This window comes from Pagrus major, chromosome 17 (assembly GCF_040436345.1).
Source record: "Pagrus major chromosome 17, Pma_NU_1.0".
NCBI lineage: Eukaryota > Metazoa > Chordata > Actinopteri > Spariformes > Sparidae > Pagrus > Pagrus major.
This window is the reverse complement of record NC_133231.1, coordinates 9,923,027-9,948,635: the sequence shown is the minus strand read 5'-3', so window position 1 is coordinate 9,948,635 and position 25,609 is coordinate 9,923,027. Positions and strand designations below refer to the sequence as shown.

At 40.3% G+C, this 25,609-nt stretch overlaps 4 protein-coding genes across 5 annotated transcripts; 1 reads left to right on the top strand and 3 right to left on the bottom strand.

The window, feature by feature from the left end:
- Positions 1-1,468: 1,468 nt before the first annotated feature.
- trmt11 (tRNA methyltransferase 11 homolog) lies at positions 1,469-11,903 on the bottom strand. Of its 2 annotated transcripts, none has more exons than XM_073486190.1 (13): positions 11,803-11,903; positions 10,929-11,009; positions 10,738-10,811; positions 10,584-10,665; positions 10,367-10,459; positions 10,120-10,254; positions 9,877-10,033; positions 9,681-9,761; positions 9,364-9,528; positions 9,172-9,244; positions 8,460-8,594; positions 4,553-4,673; positions 1,469-1,793 (listed from the first exon to the last, which is right to left on the bottom strand). In XM_073486190.1, the coding sequence occupies exons 1-13, from the start codon at positions 11,878-11,880 to the stop codon at positions 1,653-1,655; spliced, it is 1,416 nt and encodes a 471-aa protein (XP_073342291.1). In that variant the 5' UTR covers positions 11,881-11,903; the 3' UTR covers positions 1,469-1,652. The 2 variants fall into 2 exon arrangements, with proteins under 2 accessions (XP_073342291.1, XP_073342292.1); XM_073486191.1 differs by having other exon boundaries at positions 10,944-11,009.
- Positions 11,904-12,700: 797 nt separating this feature from the next.
- On the top strand, positions 12,701-13,210 carry LOC141011795 (actin-binding Rho-activating protein). Its single transcript, XM_073485083.1, has one exon. It carries the CDS (start codon positions 12,701-12,703, stop codon positions 13,208-13,210), a length of 510 nt encoding a protein of 169 aa, XP_073341184.1.
- Positions 13,211-14,280: 1,070 nt separating this feature from the next.
- On the bottom strand, positions 14,281-17,520 carry hint3 (histidine triad nucleotide binding protein 3). The gene is made up of 5 exons (XM_073485335.1): positions 17,383-17,520; positions 16,685-16,802; positions 16,370-16,439; positions 15,880-16,006; positions 14,281-15,297 (listed from the first exon to the last, which is right to left on the bottom strand). The coding sequence occupies exons 1-5, from the start codon at positions 17,518-17,520 to the stop codon at positions 15,250-15,252; spliced, it is 501 nt and encodes a 166-aa protein (XP_073341436.1). The 3' UTR covers positions 14,281-15,249.
- Positions 17,521-19,558: 2,038 nt separating this feature from the next.
- Positions 19,559-24,196, bottom strand: ncoa7a (nuclear receptor coactivator 7a). The gene is made up of 7 exons (XM_073485259.1): positions 24,082-24,196; positions 22,847-23,042; positions 21,827-21,979; positions 21,591-21,743; positions 21,388-21,483; positions 21,100-21,173; positions 19,559-20,857 (listed from the first exon to the last, which is right to left on the bottom strand). The coding sequence occupies exons 1-7, from the start codon at positions 24,105-24,107 to the stop codon at positions 20,719-20,721; spliced, it is 837 nt and encodes a 278-aa protein (XP_073341360.1). The 5' UTR covers positions 24,108-24,196; the 3' UTR covers positions 19,559-20,718.
- Between the last annotated feature and the right edge of the window lie 1,413 nt (positions 24,197-25,609).

The window sequence follows — 25,609 nt, the reverse complement described above, 5'->3', positions numbered from 1 at the left end:
CAACACGCACCGCAAGCGATGGCGAGCAGGGTATCATGCGATGGTGCCTGGAACTCAAACAGGGAAGTGTGGTGGAGAGGCAGAGGCCCAAGTGATAAACAGAGCGAACGGGTAATGTACATAAAGGCCTGCTGCGTTGCTCTCAGGAGATGAATAATGAGCCAGGCGGCATGTAAACTGTGGTTGGAAAACAACAAAAGCTGCTGACTAACTGTAGTGGTGTGTGGCGAGGTGGGGACGCCCTGTCATTTGGGCTCTTGCCTGCACAGGGAGGCCTCTCTCGCCTAAACATGCTCCCTTTTGTCGGAACAAAGCTGGACTATAAAAGGCTCTACATGGAGTCATACATTTGTTTTTTTTTTAGATAAACTAGATTTAGAATTAAAAACAACAAACATTTGTAAATCAAATTAATTACAGGTCAGTCTGATATAATAAACCTTGTGGTATTTGTATAACAGGCACATTATAGGCCCTGATAATGAATGGTGGTTAGTATTAAGTAAACAGGATTATTCTGTAGTATCCTGTGAAAGATTTTAAATGCCTGAATGAAAACAAATAAAACAGAATTAAGTGAAATACAAAAAACATCATCTGTATTTGCTTTGCTATGTATGTAGGCACTAGGGCTGTCACAATTTCACTACATCATTATTATTATTGTGGCCTGAAGAGATCAAAATAACGATATTATCGCAACATCTACAGAAAATTACAAACCAACAATGTCATCAGTCAAATTCATCTTTGACTTTGTTTATTTTGTTTTCTCTTTTTTTTAAATGAATTATGCTCACAATTAGGTGTAAAGAGGTAGAGAGAGAGTCTGTGACCATTACTGCACACAAGCGTACAAAAAAAACAAAAAAAAACAATTACACTCAATGAAATTTTATGGTGGATGCCAACCAGCATTTGGGTGCATCACCACCTACTATGACAAAGCGAGAACAGAAAGAAACGGAAATGTTTAATGAGGCATTGGATTATCAACACGATATTGTCATATGTGTATTATTAATATAATATTCACATTTGTTATATTTGTATATTCCAACACCCCTAACATGCACTTTGTCATTATTAAATGAAAATGATTTAGCATTCGGTCTTTAACTGAATTGTTTTTCAGTGTGAAATGAACACTTAATGGAAAATGTCTAAATTTGAACTGTAACAGTTTGTGTTGCAAAGAGGTGGCATCGAGTTTAAAGGCACAGAGAGAGTTACTAAAGACACTGTCAAAGAATATTGTGGGAAATTTAGGATCCAGTGCTCTATGACATATGGATATGTTTATGTGTTCTACTAAATCACTGGAGTGCTTCTGTAACGTTTCACATTGTGTGGCCTTATAAAAGTTCCTTATAAAATATTCACAAATGTTGAATTTATCATTCAGGCAGTCAACTGTCGGTGTAGTAACTGTCTTGTAGTTTTAATAGTCAGCACTCAGGACAAGACATTTGTATTTTCTTGATTTATTTGCAGAGCAATAACAAGAAGCTTAAAAAGAATCATAATCAAAATGTTGAAAAAGATTTTAAAAATTAAGAAAGAGTAACAAATAAGTTAACAATTTTCCTTTCCGAGTCCACTGACATGCACGTCCTGATCCTTGTGTCCGGTTGTTTTCTCGCTCGAGTCGTTCACTCTCCGTTGACTTCAGGTTTGTTTTCCTCCTTGCTACACCTCTTGTTTACTCCACTGAAATACTTCTCTCTGAAGGCGTTGTGTCCCTGGTAGGGGCTTAAGCTTGGGTCTGCTACAAGAGCTAGATTGTCTTGTTCCTGTAAAGAGACAAACGTAGAGATTGAACATACTGTAATGTGACTGTGCTGCCAATTAGAACAAACAAACGAAGAGAACCTCTTACAGCATTCAGCCCCATTAAACATGGCAGAATACAGACTGGAGCATGTTTTTTTTTCATCCTCTCCCTTTTTCAATAATAAAAAACAAAGCTTCATCCTCCCTGACACATTTTGCTATTAAGATTTACAGCATGTTAAAGAGTGTTATGAGAAGAAAGAAAGGAGAAAGCAGCTGCCAGTTTATACTTTCTATCCCCAAAAAGAACATGTGTTGAGCATGTGTTGAGAACAAAAATGTGATAACACTATATTAATATAAATGTAATATACATGTAAAAGTTGAAACAGCTTTTCTTTTTTTCCAGTCGATAAAGCGTTATTGGCATTGCAAGGTTTGCATACTTTTTCCATATTTGCATGGAGGAACAGGACTCTTGTATATTCACAATGTATATGAGCTGTTATGAATCCCTTCAGTTAAACAGTTTGTCTTGGCTGTAAGGTAGCCGCTGGTCAAAGGAGGGATGAGGGGAGGAAGAGAGATGCTGGGAAGAGGAATAATGAGGTGAGCTGAGTTGAAAGTGATGACTCCGATGCTGGGCCTGTAATTTGTCAGGAACACCTCTCTTTTGCTTTCTCATGCTGCCAAGCAACCTGGAAACAAGACTGACAACGTAACCATGACCCCAAGTTAATAAGGACAGAGGGACATGACAGCAAACAACTGAAAACAGTGGAAATCACCACGCTGTGTTTGCCAACAATCATACAGGTGGAGGGTTAAATGCATGTAGAAAAATAAGCTATTTATGGCCACCAAACACTTTGTGTCACACCCCATAAATAAGAAGATGTGAGCTGTTTATGCACTAGTTTAACTGGAAATGTTTACAGCAATTAGGTTGGCCCCTTTATTATCAAAACACAGAAAACAGTGTGGACACATGCACGTGCATCACAGACATACAAACACATTTAACATACACACACACGCGCACACGCGCGCACACACACACACACACACACACACACACACACACACACACACACACACACACACACACACACACACACACACACACACACACACACACACACACCAAGCTTTGGACCCAGGCGAGTGCACATAGGTAAAGACTGAGGTCTATCTGGAAAAGAAAAACCTTGTGACCTGAGACTGATACCAGTCAGATACAGCAAGATCAAACATCTGTGTGTTTGTGTGTGTGTGTCATACAAGGCTCTTTATGGGAGCAATTTGGGGTTTCCAAATGGAATGGATGTCAGATCCAAAGATGGATTGTTTTCCATACGATGCGTGATTAAGCCATTTACGGCTCCAGAATAAAAGAGATGAGCCAATCATAGCCAGATGGTGAGGATTTACCCCAGACAGACACAGAGACACCATCACTTCCACTGGGATGACATGTTAAAAACGAATACATATGCACACAAACTGCATACATGAACATGACACATACTTGTGTGGTTACATATACAAACAACTCTGAAATAAACATGAAAAACATAAAAGATCATGCACACACATGCTTTCATTTTACAAAATCATATCTGTGTTGCTGTTTACGCTCACACATAGAAAAACAGTCAACAACCCTGTAGCACACACAGGTTGGTACTGTGCAGATAGGATCTCAGTCATTACAGTGCAACCACAATATGTATTCAAAAAGTTGTGGATGCATAAAAATGTGATTTGTATTCATAGGCACTTCAGAAGAAAAAAAATGTTTGAATTCTGTAAAATAACTTGTTTTTCCTGCACATTAACCAGGCGACAATGCCACTGTGTGTACAGAACAATGACACCGGTAGGAAAAAATACAGTTATGAAACAAAAATGTCACAAAGAATTGCACAGTGTTCGTCATGTCATAACTTCACCATTTTATCCGATTAGATATTTGTGTTAATTTTGTTGTAATTATCATATGCATTGTTGAGAATTGGCCAAAATGTCTCCATGCCAGCGATAGCCGTGGCCGGAGAACTAAGCATACATCTCTGTACATCCTCACACCCTTGCAAGCTAAAAACAAAGGCCCTCATCCAATTATTTTCTTGATTTATGTGTCGGAAAATAGTAGTTTCATCATTTCCCGGAGCTTAAATGGAAATTGCTTGTTTTATCCAAACCAACAGACCTCAAGTCTGTTCTAAGACAATCAATTAACTAACATATAACAGAGAAAAAGCCATGATTTCCTACATGGGCAAAAGTGGAAACAGAGAACAAAGAGAAAAAAATTAAACAACTAATCTACTGTCATAAAAGCTGCCAATCACTTTTCTGTTGTTTGACTTATCCGTTAAGCGATTACTTGTTTCCACTCTAATCCAAACACATCGAAAAACATAAGAGAATTTTTCCTTCTTATTTTTCCCATTAGAAAACTGTTTTGACCGCAGACTTGATCTACGTTTGATGCATCAGAGTTACATTAGGAGTTAAAATAACAGATAAAGTAAACCCCAAGTTACCAGATTGATAAACTAAATAACACAAAATAATGACTTCATTTTAATATCTGCACTCCCGTCAACAAGCGGCCCAACAAAATCAAATAAGTATTCGTAATTTGTAACAAGTTACTTTTTAAAGAATTTGTGCCCATCTGTGATTGTCGGTTAATACATTTTTAATTGGTTAAATTTTTAACTACATTTAATCTATTACTGATTTATCATTAACATCCCTAGTATGCACACACCTCTGGCTCCTTGATCTTCTCCATGGTGATCAGGCGTCGTGAGGTGTGGCTGGAGAGCGTCTGCTCACAGTTACTGATGATCCGCAGACACGGATGAAGAGGCACCATCTCCTCAGAATAGCTGAAAAGGGGACACATACACTCAAGGTTACACATCAGTCTCCATAAGTAGCAAAGAGAGACAGAGAAGAGAGCAGTTTCCTTCCTGTGGGCATAATACAGTTTGACAGTACACACCTAAAGAACTAGACCTGAGAGGAATGTTTAAGGCCCTTATGAAAACAATCAACTTCCTATTTGGTCTGGAGGCCATAAAGAGGCTGCTGGGATACAGACATAGACTAATCCTGTCAAAATTACTACCTCACTTTTGCCAACTCTCTTTGCCACCCACTCCACTGCCCCGTTCGGTTTCTCTCTCACCAATCAAACTGCTAAACATTCGGACCAGTGCAGTGTAACCACAGCAAAGGTGGCCCGTTTTGTGCAAAGAAAGACGGAGGTGGAAAAAGTGACTCTGACCTGACAGGTCGACTGCTGGCTCTGTCATCACCAGCCAGGCCAGGTTAGGGCCTATTAACAGTGGATGATGTATGTGTTTGCATATTTGTGTCAGTAGCACCATCACAGCAGCAACAGTCCCGACTCACAGCCAGATTTCACTGTTTGTCTGCCCTGTTGCCATGGCCTGGTGGTGATGCAGCCTGGCGATCGTTCTCTCCTGCCAATCAGGAGTCATTAGTGGAGAGTCCTACCTGTTGAGCTAGTTTTAACGTCTAAGTTGAGGCGCAAGGGTTGTCTTTCATCTCCAGAGCTTCTTTTTATGACTTTGTAAAGGACACTTTCACGCTAAATGCTAGTGCTCTCTGCTGTCACACTAATTTAAAAACAGTATTTTTCATGCCTTTTTCTTGGGTAAGAATTTAAATATCTATTGTTTTGGAAATGTAAACATAACCTTATTCTTTATGTGACTTAAAGGTCCAATATCATAGAAGGTGGTGTTTCAATTGTTGATCATAAAGCAGTAGGTGCTGTATAAATACTGTGAAAGTATCAAACACTCGATCCATGGAGAAACACACGTATTCAGAATCTGTGCCCTTAAACGAGCTGTCTTCCTTGAGGTTGCGATGTCACAACTATCAAATACCACCAGCAGAGCTGATGCAGAAACACGGTGGACGGTGCATGCTCAGGCCTGTGAGAGCTGACCAATCAGAGCGCTCTGAGCTATTCGAGAGGAGGGCCTTAAAGAGACAGGTACTAAATTGGAGTGTTGAGACAGAGGGTGAATAGAGGTGCTGCAGCAACAGACAGTATAAGAATGATGTGTTTTTTGAACATTAAAGCGTGTAAACATGTTCTAGTAGACACCTTAAATAAAAGTATGAACCCGAACCTCAGCGAAATATGGGACCTTCAAAGAAGTATTTCACCACTGTTCATAAAACTGTCTGTCTATGCAGCAGAGAGATGCAAATATTTTTGTAAATTGGTGTTACACAATCAGAGAAAACAGAGAAAAGGGGCTGTGGTATTCATTTTGCCTCAAAAGATAGACAGTCTACAACAACCAGAATGCAATGGGCTGCACCAGGCCAATAAACACTCGTACTGATGGTGAGTTGGACAGTGCTTGGTTTTGGCTCCTCCATTTTCAAGCAAGAAAAAATGCTTCATTTGCATGTGCAACCCACACTGTAATGAAACAAAGCTGGTTGAAAATCAGCAACGCTTCCCTTTAACATTTAAGAATAACAACAGTGTGGTGAAGCAGGCAGGAGGTAATTATCCAACAGGATTCACAATAATACAATGTATGCTGTGTTTAACAAAAAACATGATTTTAAATGCACCAAAGACATTTTCAAACTACATTATTTGACCCATAACTTATTGGGTTCATATCTGCGCAGGATGTTAATCTGATGCTGAAGCAGTGGCCTTTGACAGTACCACTAAATGAGAGATTTGCCAACATGTCTGGAAACTTAAACTGAAGTGAATTATGATGACCTGAAAATGAAAACATGGCTCATTTATACTCAATGACACATGTATCACCTTACTTCTGACAATACAGCCACTTCATTTCTTCGCTTCACTTGTTTATGTTGTAATTAGTTCCTTTATGACTGTGATGACTGATATTACATCATCTGTCTTGATACTTTTTCTTCCTTCATTTATTTTTTAAGGGCAGAAAGAGAAGAGAGTTTAAGGGGTCTGACCTGGTCTAGACGCCGTCTTTTGCCGACAGGACTTGTGTCACCTGTCATCACATGCGCACACAACCTCACCATTCTCATGACGCAGACACACACACACACACACAATCCCCACTGTTTCTATCACGGCCATGGACGCAGATACACACATATGTGGGGTGACAGAAACCTGATATCTCCCCTGTAGAGCCCCAGATTAGGCCCAGGAGACAGGCTGCGTCTGGGCTTACACACATATCCAAAAACACACATGCGATTGTACACAGAAACACACACGCAGGTCAGCCTGCAGAGACAGATAGTTCACATATCTGACTGGCCTGGCCTCAGACGTTTATTTTGGCACGGCGCTCTGACAGGCACAGAGTCAAGCACCGGTAGATGAGTAGCAAAGACAAATGTGTGAACATGATGACACACATGGATGCATGGGCTCATACACAAGACCACACACATTCATGCATATGTACAGATGCATTCACACACACACACACACACACACACACACACACACACACACACACACGCACGCACATACACATACACATAGGGACATGGGGTCCATAGGTTTGAAAGGTGTGTTTGTACATGCACATCCATATTGGATTATCTCATCTCCTTCCCAGTCTTATAATCAGTGACCAGAAGATTTTTCTTCCTCCTGCCTCTGTCTGTTGTGGTTCAGACCTTTACAGTCAAACACCTGCACTTGGAGTCAGCACTTCACTTTCTGCTAATGCACACATTATTTAACAATGCACAACTGTGTTTCAGAGGAGCCCGCTTATAGAGCCGACATATAAAGGAGCCGTCAGCTGTGGTTTACTGTAACCCAGCTGTTTGGGCAGGAAGACCTCAACACACCTGTATACCCCTCTGTATAAACATTGCCATTCACACAGGTGGCTACATGCGCAGGACAGTGTTTTACTTTATAGGAGCGGGAATGGAATAGTGTTACGGGGAAACGCTGGGAGGTGGAAAAGTGTGGTGGAAAAGAGCTGTGTGTGCCAGTCTACTGGACTCAAACTGAAAGAGCTGCATACATACACCGCAGGGTTTTATAGCATTTAGCAGCTCATTAACTCATTTGTCAAAACGGATTTATAAACTGACATTTTCCTACTGAATGTGCTACATTTACAATTCCCTCAATTAACTTACAAAGCCTCATTTATTATAGGCATTAGTTAAATTTATTAAATGCAATCATGTTGACATTATACTGTAATAATCCTTTGTTTTATTTTGTTTGCTTATTTGGGTAATTAATTAGATCACCAATAGATTTAAATGTTACGCTCAGGACAGGCTTGTATTGTGCAGTTCTGGTTTCTGGTATGAGCCTGCCCCCTACTGGTACAGATCGTTAACTGGAGACAAGCACCATTTAAGCTAAAGGACTCCTCAAGCTAAACCTATGAGGAAAGAGTTCACTTAAAAATCAAGTATCAAAACATAAATATCCGTTCACCAAGGCATGTTTTTTTTAAACAACAAAAATAAATTTGTCACAGACCCAGTTTGACTGTTCAAATAACACAAGTCAGTAAACTTTAAAGAGCTTTATGTTCATGTTACTGTCATTCTAAATGGTGACTGTAGCAGCAGGCTCATCATCCTAAAGACCTTCGTATCATCAGTGAATGTCACAAGACAATAGCTCGCATACTTACTCTGGTCTGTAGACAGGAAGCCAGTAGACCAACCTCCCGCCCATGACTAAACGGTGGGCGGAAAAGTTTAACAGATCTGTGAAGATGTCACTCAGGTGGTACGCCTGTGTGACGGGGACGTGAGACTCTACGTAGCTGGGCAAAGGAATCAAATAAACATGGACAGATTTAGAGGAGAGCAAAGAAACACAATGATTAACATAACAAACATAACATTTCAAATTATTCTCTTAACTTACTAACCACCTGCGAGGGCAAAGTTATTGGGACAACAAACGTGTGACCTAAAGGTCCAGTGTGTAGGATTTAGGAGGGTCTACTGGCAGAAATGGAATATAATATTCATAATTATGTTTTTATTTGTGTTTATCACCTGAGGGAGTGGGCCTGTTCTTATAGAGCCCACCATGTTGCACCGCCAGGTTATCATGTTTTTGGCATCCATTTTAGTTTCTCCTACATGCTTGGAAAGAGAGGATGTAGCAACAGGTATTCAGTTGGTTGTAATCTGCAACTTCACCACTAGATGCCACTAAATCCTAAACACCGGACCTTTTAAAATGATGCATAGGAAAAGTCTGAAAATAACTGTAAGAGCTAAGAGAAATTCACTGCTACATAAAGGGTGGTGGACCATGTACAATGGAGAGCCAAGAGACTGCAGGTTTTTGTTGCATTTGTCAGTAAGTCACAGTGAATCAGGTGAACTTACATGCCGTCAGGGGGTTTAGGAGTGTCTTTGTGGGAGCCCGTTCTCCTTGTGGACTCGCGGATACCGTAGGGAGCTGAAAAAAAGGACCACAGAGGAAAAAGGTCATTACATAAGCTACTGAAACATTTATCACAAGTTTTCACACGCAGCATGTCTAATACTGGTCTGTTAAGCGTAATTCTAAGGACTTACGATCAGTAATGATGGCATCAAACAGAGCGGTCTCCCTCCACACAGGCTTGGATGCATCAGACACCATGACATCTAAATACATGTTCTCTGTTCCGTACTGCCGCAGGTTGGCTCTGATATTCTCATCAGGTCCTCGCCACTTCTGGTTTTTACGGCTTGACCTACCTGAAAAACAGAGGCACTTTGAGGAAGGTATCTTAAATTGAGAGCAGGTAGAGCACAGTCCCGCCACTCTTAACCCAAAAATTACCTGAAGTAATATTAAATATAAGACTACAGCTGGTGTGCCATGTAAGCTCTGAGTTGACAAAACTTACCTTTGCCGTGAATAGTGTTGTAATCAATATCTGATCCACAGACGTAGGCTCCAAACTGAGAACATGCTACCAACAGGCTCCCTGAAACAAGAAAGAAACAGAAAGAACTGAAACCATTTATCAACACAGAATTCCCCAAAGTGTGTGACTGTCTGTAGCTATGCATGTGTGAGAGTCAGTGCCATGATCTTCTCACCTGTGCCGACAAAAGGGTCAAAGACGACGTCATTCTCGTTGACCTTAGCATGGTTGGCCATAATGAATGAGAGCCCAGCATCCATACTGGTGTTTCCTATGAAGTGCCTGTTCTTCACACTGTGGGAGCGGATCAGTTCACGCTGTCCATCCCCTATCTGGAGTGTGTAAAAATAGAGAGTGTTGATTTGCAGACCAGCCCCTTTATTAATCAAATGTAAGCAAACAGTCAAATGCATCTCACCCATCGGCCAAAATAGATGTAGTATGGATGCTCAGGGATGTTGTTGGGGTCTGTTCCATAATCTTCCAGCAAACAGAAGACGTGCTGAGGGCTCTTCAGGCTCACCGTGCCTTCAAATGGAAGATACTCCAAAGCCTGGTGAGAGAGAACAGACCATGACATTCTGCACATGGGCAGAGGCATTCAAAGATGATATACACCACACTTGTTAATGTGTTTTCACGTGCACACACACCTAAATACTTACATCAATCTTTTTGATTCTGTCAGTAAACTCCAGAGTCTTGTTGAAAGTGTAGACGTTGATTCTGTAAGTTGAGTGTTTGTCCATAAACGGTGACTGTGGAGAAAGAGCACAAACAGAAATGAAACATATTAGCCTAGACTCATGTGGAAGTTTTGCTAAAGATGCAGGGATCAGTCTCTCCAACAGAAATATAAATACAAGCTGTAGCATCACCAACCATGTTCTCTGATGGGTAGTTCAAGAGGGATGTTCTGAGTTCACTGTGTGTTTGTCCGTGGCCCCATAGTTCAAAAGCAGACCTGAAAGGATAAAGCAACATGAGTTACATAACAAGGTCACAGATTAATATGGATGATAGCTAAAATGCTTACTTTGCACAAACAGATCTGGCCATGATGCCGCGGACATCCTCCTCAGACAAACCATCCAGACACCAGAAAGGAGACTAGAGAGAAGAGGCAAGAAGAGGAGTGACTGTGAGGAATGGGGTCAACTGGATAGAAACCGCCTCATGTGGCAGCTGTCAAATCATCAAAAAAAGAACAAGAATTAAAATAGTTACATTTGTCTTGCGAACCTTTTCCTTGAAGTTTTCAATTGGCTGGAATTGTTTTCCTCTGAGAGCCAGCAAGGCTTTAATCTCCTGCAAGAATCAATACACAAATCAGGAACACATACAGACAGATTAAAGGACCATATATTTAAAAATACTAGATCATACAATTTACATAATGTAATGGCATCTTTTTGTTGGACCCTCCCTGCTTGGTGTCCACGTCTTTCAATCACCAAACTCCCATTTTGTTCAGCAGGCTAAGAGTTAAATAACAAGAATATTTTTGCTGACTTTAGAAACCATACGGCTGTTTTTACAGGCTGAGCAGTACTCCTAGTGAAAGATAACCTGATTCCCAATTGTAAAAATCATTGAAATGTCTCTTTAAGGATCGAGTGGAATAATTTTTAAAAAAAATAGACATGATGCAAATGACTTTGCGTATGTACACGTGTGCATTACTGCACATCAAGTCTACAATGTCCATCTGTCCAGGTGTGCTAACATGCATACTGATCATATTCACATGGTAAGATTTACAGATGATTAGAAACAGGCTACAGATCACGTGATCAGGGGTTAATTACCAGTTTATCACCATGTCGATAAGAGTTCAGCGGTCAGGTGGAAAAATGCGTGAACGTGTCACTATCATGTGATTACAAATCGAGAACTTCTCACGTGACACCAACGCCCAAATCCAGTCACACCGCTACAGTAACAGATGAGGTTTTTTTTACAGTTTGAATTAGCATGTAGCTAATGTAGCACATCAAGCTAGGAGGAGCTGCTGTCTGTCAAATTCTGAAGTTTTCCCGAAAACACGTAGACATTCACAACAAGAGCTGAGTGTAAACTGTGAGAAGTTTAATAAGGTTACCGGTAACCTGAAGTCCAAATTATCATGCGCGAGGTGTAGTAGATATTGGAGGCATGATCGACTGTTGGTGGTCGCCATTTCTGTTGCGGATTCAAAACAGGTCCGGCTCGAAACAAGTGTCTGACACAAAGTACCGCCCGGTGACCAAATAACCATAAATGGAAAAGAATGAGTCCTTCTCTTCCAGTTTGATACCAAACAGTTTAAAATTATACATAAATACAGGCGGACAACCAGTTTTTACACTTGCTGCTGTTGGCTTAAGATTTTCATTGTGACTTTGTCCAATTTAAGTAGCTTTATTGTTTGTTTTGCCTGAACAGTAACATGTCGCGTACAAGCAGCTTTTTGTTCTCAATAACTCACTGCTGTGTATTTGCGTGCTCGGATAAACTCCTCTCCAGGCTGTAATCTGCTTTTCTTCAGAGGCACCTTGTCACCCTTTCTGGTCACTGATTGGCTGCCTGGATCTTCTCTGACAGGTCACTGGTCGAGACAGATGTCCATCAGACTGGTGTTGCCTCGGGACAGAGAGGCATCCGCACTCCTGCTGCTGTCAGCAGTGCTGCAGTGTTGTAAAATACTAGTTACAGTGTCACTGCAGGATGTATTTGCACTTTGGCCATAATGCCACACTGTTGCAGGTGGAGTGAGGACCGAGTCAGTGTGTGACATGTAAGTTGGATCATGCTTGATTATAGTTTGCTCCAAATCTCTGAAAGGTTGTACAGATTATCTTTACAAAGCAGGATGTTCACTTCTTCAAGATTTAAAGATTAACTGCTTTTGTGAATTATTTTTTCTTTTCAATGACTTTTTAAAATGACCAGATGAAAGCTATGTATTGTTCCCTTCAGTGGAGCCAGTGATGGGGACCAACAGCCAGATCACCACCACCATGGAAAATGAAAATGACGTCCCAGCTCCTGCTCGGTTTAGTGATGACACAGCAGTGTGCATTGCTTCTGTGAAAGGCTTAAAAGAGAACTGGCAGAAGTGGTCCAGTGAGCACCAGGAGTACCAGAAGCACAACCCCTTCAGTCACGACACCAGGCCCAGTGTGGTGGTCCCTCAGAGGGGGCAGGATGACTACGGGAGGCCCCTGCAGGGCTCCATGACGGAGCAGCGGGGAAAGGATGCTCACACACACATCAGCAGAGAGGTCGAGGAGCTGCGTGAGGTGATAAGGAACATTGGAGAGCCGAGAGATAAAGACAGGGATGGAAGCGGCAGCGATGGGAAAGTGATCACTGTGGAATTTGGGAAACTGTTTGAGCATTATGTGACCATCTCTAATAAACTGGTGGGGATTCTTCTACGAGCGAGGAAGCAGAAGCTGGTTGACTTTGAGGGGGAGATGCTGTGGCAGGGGCAGGATGACCATGTAGTTATCACTCTGCTGCAGTGATCAGAAACTTGGGATTAGTGTTTATGCCTTGATTCATGTTACATGCAGCAGCAAATATACTACAAATATACTACTGCTACTTTATGGCAGCACTCACTGTATTCAGACACCAGGAGGACCTGACTGATTGTGGCACTTTTTTTCCCCTTCTGCTTAAACAAGTAACAGCCTGCACCAGATGGTTTGTGATTCTGCACATCTAGCTGACTCACAGGGTGATAAATCTGCAGTCCAAAGTGCAGCTACATGCTGAGGTATAAAAAGTAATGTAAAAACTCAAAAAAGTAATGGACTAACATAAGTTAATCACAAATATAAACACGGTTATGAATTTGTGTCATACCAGGTGAAATGCTAGTTAGCAGCTTAAGTCATCAGCATGTTGATATGTGAGTTTTTTTCAAAGCATTTAATAGCATCTGTACCTAAAGAGGTAAATAACAGTAGGAAAACACCCTCACCCTCCATTATATTTCCTTCATTAGCTTTTTATTGTGAGGAAAGATGAGGAGTGAGCAGCTGAAATGAAGTCAGAGTGGTTAATGACACTGAACCAAAGCCAAAGAGAACATGAGGCTGCCTGTGACAGACAATATGGTGCTATAGGATGAACTTGATCCTACTTGGCTCGAGTGCTTCGGAGCATGTATTTATTACAAGTGTGCTCTGTAATTTAGGAAACCTCTTTACAGTTGGAAGCTTTGTATACCTGCAGCACACTGTGATAGATGCACAGTAAACTGAAAGTGCTGCTGTAATGGAGAACTACATTGTAAACTATACACTGACTGACGCGCCATAATATCTGCTGCTATAAAGAGTAATGGCCATGCAAATGAACACATTTTTTAATCACAAGGAGGTAGTATTCTGGTCAGAAACAATTATTCTGAAGTACTGCTTATGTCATTATGGTGTTATAATAAAGGAAAGAAATAGCATCCTGTCTATCATTGTGTTACTGTGGGTGTTTGTGAAATGTAAGCACTGACTGGTGTAGTTAAACTAAAGACTGGCAGAGAGAGTGTAAAGTGATATCTGTGACCTACTACATTAGAAACACACAGAGAACCAGTAATATATTATTTATTCTAAATTAAATCTATTAAAGTGCACACCAGTTCGTACAGTACATACAGTATGATTTTGTCTTTACGTTCCTTATTATACAGCATTATAGTATCATCTCGTGCAGCAACCAGTCACTTCATACTCTACAGTACATCTTAACACATTACATCAAATTAAAAATAAATGAGCATGTGTAAGCAAATACCCCACTATATTTTAGTGCTTTTTCAGATCATTAAGCATACTTTACAGTGTCAGAGGAAGCCCACTGTAAAGGAACCCTGTGAATAGTTAATGAAGATGTTAAAGCCACAAACTGCCCATCAGTAAAGAGGTCACTCAACATAGCTTAGGATCACGTGGTTTACACAGCCGTCCAATATGGTATGTCAATATATATTAATAAAATATTCATTTTTTTAGAGTTTTCAAAGGATTTCAGTTCTACATGCATACAATCAGACCTGCAAAGTATTAAGGCAGTCTTTCATGTCAAGAAATCAAACGCGAATTACATGTGCGTAATGCCATCTCAATACATCTACTGTTAGACTCAGCTTACCTTTACATTCAGTCAAAATAAAGACTGTCTTCAACATTTTCTTCGGTGATTAATAGATGTGAATCACACTGTCTCCTACTTGGTCCATAACGTGAATACATTTCATTACAGCGGAGTTATGGAGGTTTAATTAACTTCTGTAAAATATAACATTAAAACAATAATTACTTATAATCCCAGAACATTTTTGTGACCCGTCTCAAGCAGCAAGAAATATGTTGTGGCTTATTTAAGCCTGTATCTGGCTTCCAGTCTGAAAAGTTTTCATACCAAAATTAAAAACCCAAGTGGTTTCTTGTTACAAATATGTCACCAGCGTTTTATATTGTAATGGCAACTTAATGGCATCTGCAAAAAGGTGGATGTTCCAGCCACTACAGCACAGCAAGACCTGCATCTGAAGTGATCAGTCGGTCTCTCCTTTAGAGTTTAAAAGCTCGATCAGCTGGTCTGCCTGCAACACATTAACACGGGACAAAACAAAAATCAGACTGACATCAATACTACCTGACCTTCAAACTCTATCTGGATGTGTTGACTTCATGGTTCTACAATGCACTGCCCTGTAACTGGTTAGTTGCTTCTATAAAACCAGCTTTTACACTGTAAATCCTTATGCAGCACGGGGCGGAGCATGGCTTTTATTTCAAAGGAAGTCAATAAATGTATTGTTTCATGCACACACAGTGATAGAGAGAGAGAGAGAGAGAGAGAGAGAGAGAGAGAGAGAGAGAGAGAGAGAATGTCCAAGAACAGTAAAAACAATGGGACTGTCTACTCATTAGATTATTTGGTTCAATGGTCTCTACACTTTTAAGTCATGCTGCATACAAGAAATTAATACTTAATGAGAAGGGAAAATACATCATCACATGGTAAGATCACAGTGGACTTCTGCATCTGTTCTGATTTTGCTTTCTTGTCACCCTGATGGTGCCACAAATTTGAAAGCAATCAAAACGATTCATTTATTTTTATTAATCCTTCAATTATGTGCAATTGCATTTCTAGTACAACTAATGAAGAGGGGGCTCACCGTGATAAACCAATAGGAATTGAGTCTGTAGAAGAGGCGGGACATGAAGCTCATTTGACTGGCAGGTGCCAGGACATGAAGGTGTAGGTGTGTGACAGAACAAAATGGGGGCCAATGGAAACCAAACCTGCAGACAAAGAAAAGGGCTTCACTGCTCCAAAGGAAGTTGTTCAGATGTTACAAAACTAAATAATTAATCAGTGACACATTACACAACAGCTTTAAGATAATCTGTGACTGTTTACATTAGATTAAGTGTTACTGTTCACTTGGTAAATACATCTCAGTTTACACTACATTAAAGTAAATACTGTGATGATGTGTACTAATAATCATGTTTATCAGAAGCTGTCATCACTGTGAATTGATTGCTTGTTCCCCTGGCTAGACAGTGTTGACTGTTAGTATTGATTGACATTAAAGGGACAACTGAACCTGAAATCAGTGTGATGAGCAGTAATCTACATATGTAACACTGAATAAAGCTCACCTGACATCACTGAGATCTGTTACGCTGTTTTTCTGGAGGATCTCCTTCCCTGTCTCCACCATTTGCTTGACTGAGTATGACAACAAAAACACATGTTAAGACATTAAAATTCTACTTTTCTTGTCTGACAAAAATAGCATTGCTGATTTTATTTTATTCAGTTGCCAAGTAGTTGACACCAGACACAAGTTCCAGTCAGGATCAGTTAGCAAGGCACTGTCACTGTAATTGTCTCAGATGGCACAAACTGTGGACAGCAACATCTACACATTTGTGCACAGGCAGCAGTAATAAGATGTGGAGTTTAAACCTCACCCAAAGGCACGTGTTCTTTACTGAGTGATTTACAGTTCCCAACATGTTTGGTTGGGACGACCAGGTAATGATGAGGAGCTCCAGGTTTGATGTCTCTGAAACATGAGATCTCCTCATCCTGCAGTGGAGATAAATGTATAAGTCAGCAAATACAAATTAATAAATCAGCTCTAGGATTGGAAGCGTAAAAGGGTAGGGACTATAGTTCACTTTAGCAACTTCATTTTTTTGTTATGTTTATAGTCCATTTCATTGACTGAGGGCTCTTTTCAGCTTCTCTTTCCTACACCAGTGTTTTATAAAAAAAATAAATGAAGCAGAACATATTGGTCATTGGAATGAAATTTTTTGGCAAAGCTAGCTAGTAAGCTAACACATGCCTGCACGTAGTGGACACAACATACCTGTATGTGCGTACAATAACCTCGTGTTTGAGGGGCAAACATGAGGCACACCCAGCAAAACACAATAGCCCAGCCAATCAAAATGAATATTCACTTTAGTATTAAATAAAAATGTGATGGTAAAATTACTGTACAGTTAATTTATATTGTCTCAACGAACATTAAATATTAGCTACATGTTGACAAAGCCGGTATTTGTTACACAGCTAATAAGGCTGCTGTTTACAAAAGCAACAGGCTAACGCTAACTAGCTAGCTTGGCACTCTGTTATTTGATTATCACAATATTCTCACACAGTGAAGAAGCTCCGTGCCCATTTCATTGTTAATAATCTTGCAGAAAATACATTTCTTGTCATATCCTTCAGCCGGCGCGCTGCTAGTTTCGGATAAATCAACCTGGGCAGGTTGTGTAGCCTCGACTGCTGCCATTGTTGTACAATGAACTGTCAATAGTAAGAGCTGCACAGTCGATCCCAGAGCTCATCGAGCTGACAAGGGGAGACCGAAAGATTGCCGATTTGCACCACAAGTGTAATGGAGGTAAACGGCCACCAGAGGGCGATGTGGTTCGTCGTAGCTCAAAATCCATGTCCAACTTTTCTCTTTCCCTCTTTTGGTGCAGTGGTCCTTAACCTGGATTCAGCTCCTTTATGTGCCTCATGAATTCATCAGGCTCCATCATAATTTTGTATATTAAGTGCTTCCCTGTATTTTAATTAAAGATTCAGGCAAATTGTAATGAGGGTTGATGACTCTGTGTATAGGATTTTTTACTTACAACAAAAAGGACGGATATTTGGAGACGTTTGGACAAAAACAGACATTCCTCGGACGATGTGGTCAAAGTAAAAAGTGGAGATTGAGGGCTCATTTGGCAAAAGTCTCCCCAGGAAGGGCTCCAAACTGTTTCATGAGGGCTCAGTGAAAGGAAGTGGGGAAAAAAGAACAAATATCATGAATTATTATATTATTCTTCAAAATAAGATCAAATGGAATCTGTAGGAGCCTAATATTTGTGATTTAGTTAAAGAGATAGTTCACTGATTCAGTAACTTTCCTTTTTTCCACTTTCCCAAAGTCAGAAACTAATAAATAACCTAAGACTAACCCCAACAAGCAGTATTATCCTGGCTCAATTCTTAAGTGTCTTTGGGCTCATATAACATAATCATGATCCTAAATATCAAATGATCAAATTTCAAATGAAGATTGCATCCAGGAATTGAGCGAAACTTAACAAGTAAGAGGAGGTGGGGGGCACTGCTTCCAAAAATCCCTGCCTTCAAATGTAGCCTACATTTGACAGAGACAGTGGCCATAAAGATTCTGAGGAGTGACACCAACAGCATTAAGGATGGAAAATAGAAATAGTCTCCATATAAGGCGTTTTTCTTTATTCAGTTTCTTTTTTTGTTATTATGTAATCATGATTTTGGTCTAACTGTTTCTGTTCCCATGGACAGTGTATGACACAGTTAGTGTCTGGGTACAGACGTAAAAAGCACCCCTCTTGCTTACCAGAGAACCTACTTCACTGGGAAATCCGGTGTGGTTTTCTAATCTTTTTCCGTGGTATTCTGCATGTCAACCTCTGAACTCTTGTTGCTTGAAACTATTTTGCTTTTCATCAAAGCAAACCCGTGATGCAGGAAAATAACCCTATTCTGCTGTCAAACACATTTCAAAAGCTTTACTAACTTTTATGTGGTCTTTTTCTCTACACGTACAGCACTGCACAGCTTTGTTAGAGAAAAATGAGTTCACATACAATACTAATTAATACCTGATCCAATTTGGTATCAGCAGATCAAGATCTAAACTAGACTTTCTGAGTAACTTTATCTTGGTAACCCACCCCTGCATGTGTGTCTTCGTTTCCTCTGGGTCAAAGTTTTGCAAGTCAGGTTATATGAAAACATTAAATTGCCCATAGGTGTGAATGTGTTTGACTGTGTGTGAGCCCTGTGATAGACCGGCACTTTGTCATGCTGTTAAATAGATAAATGAACTGCAACATGTAACTTAAAGGATTACCAATTCTTTTTTGATTTGCTTTGTCTCAATATTTCTATTCAGGTTGTTTGGTGCTGAAAGCGGAGTGCAGGGCTTTGAGCAGGTTCAGTTGCATGTGTGGTGTCATGTTGGTTTTCCTATTCAGCCACTCTTCAGGTAGTCATCTGTTGTCTGGGGGACAGCATGGCTGCAGTAATACAATGTTTATGTTACTTCTAATTCCTCTCTATTGTTACCTCTTTCTCTGTGAATATTCAGTAATGTACGGATGTAAATGTATTGTGAATGTTCAAGTCATCCTAATGTGTGTGTGTGTTTGTTGTGTCAGTACCTATGTTATGTCATAAGTATGTGACACAAATGCAGCTATAGATGAGTCACAAAAATATGACAGTTTTTATACAGTCTAATTCTATTTTGTCTTTTTAAAAAACAACATCCTCAGTGGAAAAGGTGATATTTTAAGGGTTTATTCATAATAAAATATGAATGCTTTGAAAACCTTGTCTTTCACCTGGAGAGACAACATTTTAATGTGGTATCACAAAACAACATTGGCAGTGCCGGCACTGCCTGGCAGACAAATGTAAAACAAACAGACAAACAGGAACAAACTGTTTAAATTTTCTTAAAAATAAATTTAAATATATAGATAGTAAAAAGATCTGAAATGTTATCTTGAATCCACTATCCATATATGGAAAGAGGCAGGCAGGTGCGTCACTTCCAAAAAACAGAAGTGACGGTTAACAGTTGAGGTTGTTTCCTCTTCAAGTGGGACACAGAAAATTAGTTGTTTATAGTGCAATCCTCTACTTTTATTTTTTTATCCTGAATGGACAGGTCACCGTCTGCAGCTGTAGTTTTCAAATGGACAACAAAAAAGCAAACCTCACGTAAGAAAAAACTCAAAAGTATAATTAGAGTCCCGACAGGCCACTGTGGGCCCTGTCGTGTTACAGTGTTTTTACCATAAATTCATTATTTAACCTCTTTTATCTTAAATATTTATATGGCCCATTACAGCATGTGCCAAGTGTGTTTCATAAACCTTGGGGCCATGACAGCAGAAAACAGACGTATGTGCACTTTCACACAAGGAGATACAAACTGTAAAAACCACACACTTTAAAATCTCACAAACACATTTGGTTGTTCAACAAAAAAAAATTAAAAAAGCATTTTCCTTACATCCTGTGTGCTTACAGTTGTTACCAATTTTTATCCAACAGTGTTACTGTGAACTTTGTATCATAATGCTCACCACAACCAATGGAGGGCACGGAGGGCTTAAAGCTTCAGATGCCAGTTACTTACTGGGCTTAGCACAGGGCTACTGATGAATAGCCGGTATAGTTTAGAGCAGTGGGACCCTGAATCGCAGGATTTCATCCAACCAACTGATTTAGCAGGCAAAGATCAAACCAGCATAACAAGAAAGTCCAGTCCAAGAACCCCCAGAACAGACTTCAGACTGTATGTGGGCTAATCTGAGCCGGGTGCACAGACCGTAGCAACCAATCTATCAGGGTTTGTACAGTAGTGGCTAAACCACACATACTCATTGGAGTCTAGAAATTCTCTAACCCCAGACAGGACAGTGGGATCTTCTTCTCAGTTCTGCACGGTCCAGACTTCGAGGTCTTGGACAACAAAGTCTTCTTGTGTGGAGAGAGACTCGTTGTGAAAGGTGGGACAGGAGAAGCTCGAACCATGGTACAGATCAGCATCCAGCCACAGGCCAAAACCGCCCCTGTGGATTACAAAAAAGCACTTCAGTGTCGAATCTTTTCAAAGTCGTTCATGTGTCATGCTCTTAGATAACAGGTAGTATAATCGCACACAGCTCACAGATAGCTCACAGATAGCTCACAGATTGCAGTAGCAGTAATTATTTTTACAGCCATGCTTTTTATTACTTTATGACACTGACAGGTGTAACTGCAGCCCTTTCCCTTTGATGAGCATGTGTATATTGTTTAATCTGTAACTTACCCTCCTCCACCAATCTGCAGTGATTCAAGGTTGCCGCTTACAAAGTAGGAGTTCTCACCACTCCACCTGTATGCCTGTGAAGACGACAAATATGACACATAAAAAAAACTTGTAGACAAACTCAATGAACAATTTTCAAAATATAATAAATTTGTGCTTTTTAAATGGTTGCAAACATCATTGTAAATGGTATTTAAAAGTCTTGTCTCGTAATTATACACTGTTTCTCAGATTGCTGGTAGATATAATTTGTAACCAGGTGGTGACAAAAAATGGTCCCACTCTTACCTGGAAGTCTGGGTTGAAGCTGAACAGGAAGGTTTCTCCTGTACCGTAGCAGTATTTACTGACTTTGAATGGATCGGAAGAAAAAGCCCCAAACACCTGAAAAGACCAAGACACCAGGTCATTAAGGGCGTCCACAGCGATACTGTTAATATTTAACATTTGTGTATTGAGGAGGCTTGGTGGGTTATGATGAAGATGCCGACCTTTTGGTGCATGTCTTTGATGACCAGCAGCACAGGGCTGTCCAGGCCCACCATGTTCCTGTACAGAGTCTTCAGGCTGCTCCCATGGATGGCTGTGCTGTAGACCAGCTGCCATGGATAGCACTGGGTCCTTGCTGGCATGTGAGCAGCGAGCTGTTGGAAAAGGGGGGTGTTAATGAAGGGAAAACTTTCCTCGTCTTCCAGTTTGATTATGTTGAAATGTTGCAGTCACTTACTCTCTTTATGTGGTAGTCATCCATCAGCTGGCTTTCGTCACCCAGGACAGGCAGAGCATCGTCATCTTCCTTCTGGTAGTCGGGCTCCTCTGCCTCCGAGTCCTCCGAGCTGCACAGACTCAGGCGGCGTTTGGGGTCCTTTACTGTGATGATCTGGAAGAGGGCAAGTGGGTTAGAAATCAAACAAGGTCATACTCTTGTTTTTCTCATATACCCTACTGTTGTTTTTCTGAGATTTTCCTCTACACACATTATGTACAGGTCTGCGGCTGAGTGACTCATTTAGAGACAGTGCAGACGTCAAATTGAAAGGGTAAAAGTTTGGCACCAGTAAGTTGCAAGATGCAGGGACCGGTTTAACACAGTAGCATCACAAGGTGCTGGATGATGGAGGGATGATATGAAAACAAACTTTTTACCATTCAGAGTAAAGTATTCTACCCATACCCCATGCATACAGTACAGCACAGTATCTCCTAACATGATTAGTAGTCCTACCTCAACATAAGGCTCCACACAGTCACTGGCAAAATAAAGCACTTTGATATTTTCTGGCAGCAGCTTCATAGCTCCTGTTTTGCCTGTCAGGCTCTGCCCTCTGCTGTACCACATGTCTGTTAGACAAACTGCCCGGCAGTCATCACTTTTGTACTCTGATTTACTTTCACTCTCTACGGTTTGACCTGCAATTGGTTGGAGACTCGAGCAGACGGGGCATCTCATTGGTTAGCTGTGATACAGAACAGTTTCTTTTTTCTCTAAACAGGAAGGTGACACACGGGATACTGAGAGGGAGTGGGGAGAGAGAGAGAGAGAGGATGTCCATATATAGAGAGTGGGATTTCCCACAACCGACTGGGAGAACTGCCAAGCACTTTGGTGCCTCAGTTACTGTAAATTGGAGATACTTGATGATATTTGTCTGCAGATGTTTAAACTGTAGCGCCTCAGGTCATGACCTGAGTTAAGCCTGAAGTTAAGAAGCCACTGGGGGCTTTTGTATGTTTGTGCAAACCTTACCTCCCAGTTGTTAGCAGCAGGGTTGACAGGGTTACTGAGGAGCTTGTTGATCACAGCCACCTTGTTCTTCTCCACTACCAGAAAGTGTTTCTGATGTTTCTCTCTGATGAGGTAGTGGGGGTGGCGGCGCTTCTTGTTGCCCTTGGTGTAAATTTCTGGTGACCATTGCACAAAGAAGGTGTAGAGGTGGTCAACCCTGGAGAAGCAAAGGGACAAAGTACATTTTTACTTGCAGATAATCAATGTGTCATGTAACTAAACAGATCATTTTAGTCTGTTCATGTCGCTTGTTATGGATCAAATGAACAGCTGTTAATTCAGTTACAATGACATATTGTTAAGTTAATAAATCTCCATGACTTATACTGAGCATGTAACGTTGCTGCATGTTTAAAGCTATAATGACAGTTGGCCAAACCTCTATTTCCCATTCGAGAAAAAACAAACAACTTGAGCAAATGGCACTCTTCCATACTTTAATATCTGTTTAGACATGTCCACGCATGAATATCAGGAAAGTGAAGCATGCCTTAAATGCTGTAAGCGTTAATCATGCTGGACCGAGAATATCCGAGAACATCTGCCAACACTGGGAACCCTTTTTTGGAGCTTTTTCAACTGGATTCCGCTATCGTCTCCAGTTTCAACAAAGAGAAGCACTTCTGGGCAATTCAATGCTCAAAAAATCCTGGAAGTCAATTTTAAAGCCACTTTGACGTTAGTGTTGTTTGGCCTCAGTCAAGCCTCTCTCTTTTCTTTTCTTTCTCTTCCCCTCCCTTTCTCCCTCTCTTCCTGTCACGCACACAGACGCACAATCTCCAACCCTTCCAGTATGCACTACAATGGTTTGACAAAATGACTCCCTCTTGCTTCCTTTGCACACATAAATGCAAAAGATTGGATTTAAAATGTTAAAATGTTCTTTGTAAGTGCATGTTTTCTTGCTTAAATTACACTGTGCAATCTGACAAAGTGTGGAAACCGATTAACTTAAAATGACCAAGTAAAGTAGATCATTTTAAGTTGTTAAAACTTTTTAGCTCACTCAACTTAAATTTGATAATCTACTTTACTTGGTGATTATGCGGTCTTCGGTCAAGTCAACATTTAAGTTTTACAGTATAGTTGACACAAGCAAATCAACATACAGTCAGTTTCATCTCCAGACAACACCACCGTGATCAGGACCCAGCATAACAATGTTCACAGTTGTCTTGATGTAATTTTTCACTTACTCTCCGACACTGTACGCAACTCCCATGGCTGACTGAAGAGGAAGGCGTAGATGGTACACTGTGAGGAGAAGGAGAGAGAAGGTGGTTTGGAGGCTCAGTGCTGAAGCAGCATGTCCACACTGAGTCTCTGCCATCGCTGGCCTTTTATACCAGAGGATCAATCGCTGAGATAAGCTCCTTTGACCATAAACCCTCCCTTTGACTCTTCACAGCTCTTACATGACCTGCGCATATTCACAGATGGATTTCACAATGGCGCCTGCATGTGGTGACACATTAACCTGACCTGCTCTGGGTCCCTGTCCTTACGTTTGGCTTGAGTTCAGACAGTTACTGTGTCAAGGTAGCAGCTCAGTGAGTGAATCTGATGGCTTTACATAAAGATAAAGGTCTGTCTCTCTGTCTGTCAGTTTGGTTGTCTTATCAATGTGACATCCCATCTGTGTGTCTGTCTCTCAGTCTTCATAGATATCTGGTGTGTCTGTCCCGTCCCATTGTGAAAAGTAAATTACATTTCCATCTAAGTACTGTAACAACTCATTAATTATTGTGAATTACTTTAATAAAGTTACCCTTTTTGTGCCCCCCTAAAGTAAAAAGGGAGACATCATCCTGAGTAGTTACCAAGTGGACTCATTAATTACAAATTAGTTCATATTTAGTTACTCTTTTTATGCACACTTGGGAGTAATGATACAAACAGCTATGTGCTGGTAAGCTGTGTTGTGTCGCTCTGTTTTACTTGGTTAAAGGGGCATTATGTAGTTTTGGAGAATAATTCAAAGTCAGAATTTTAATATTTACAATATTAATGAGATAATAATACAAACTCAGAAACATGAACTGAATAAAAAAGCTGTTCTCAGAACATGGTGTTGCATTTTATTTGTAATTTTCTTTATTATTGCTTTATGGAAGGACTTCACTGAATAAGAAGCCTAACAACATGAAAACAAGGACCTTATATGATATTTATATGTAAACAGAAGGAAATAAATCTAGTGAAAACATTAAAAAATGTCATTGCTGTTACTATAACTACTGATTTCAAATACACTGTAAGGGCAGACATTGTTTTGATGTGCTCATATTTGAAGGTCGGTTATGAAGGAATTAATTGTGATCTCCCTGGAAAAACTTGGTAATGAGGGACTACTCAGTAACTACTCAATATGATGGATCGTTTTACATGACATGACACAAAAAGAGTAACTAATGATTAAATAATCTGTGATTAATGAGAATACTTGAGAACTACTCAGTATGATGTTTCTGTTTGCTTTTAGATGCACACAAAGAGTAACTGATTAAGTTGTCAGTAATTATTCAGGAATTACTTATTAGCGATTCACTAATTATCAACTCATTCATGGTTCAATCCTTATTAGCTCCTTAGTACTACTACTCACCTAATCACATGTTTGTGTACCTTGTAATTGAGCATTTTACACTGCGGTATGAAGTACTTAAAGGTACTAAAAGTACTATCTCTCACTTTTAAGTTTTGTTTTTTCTTTGTCTTGCAGCA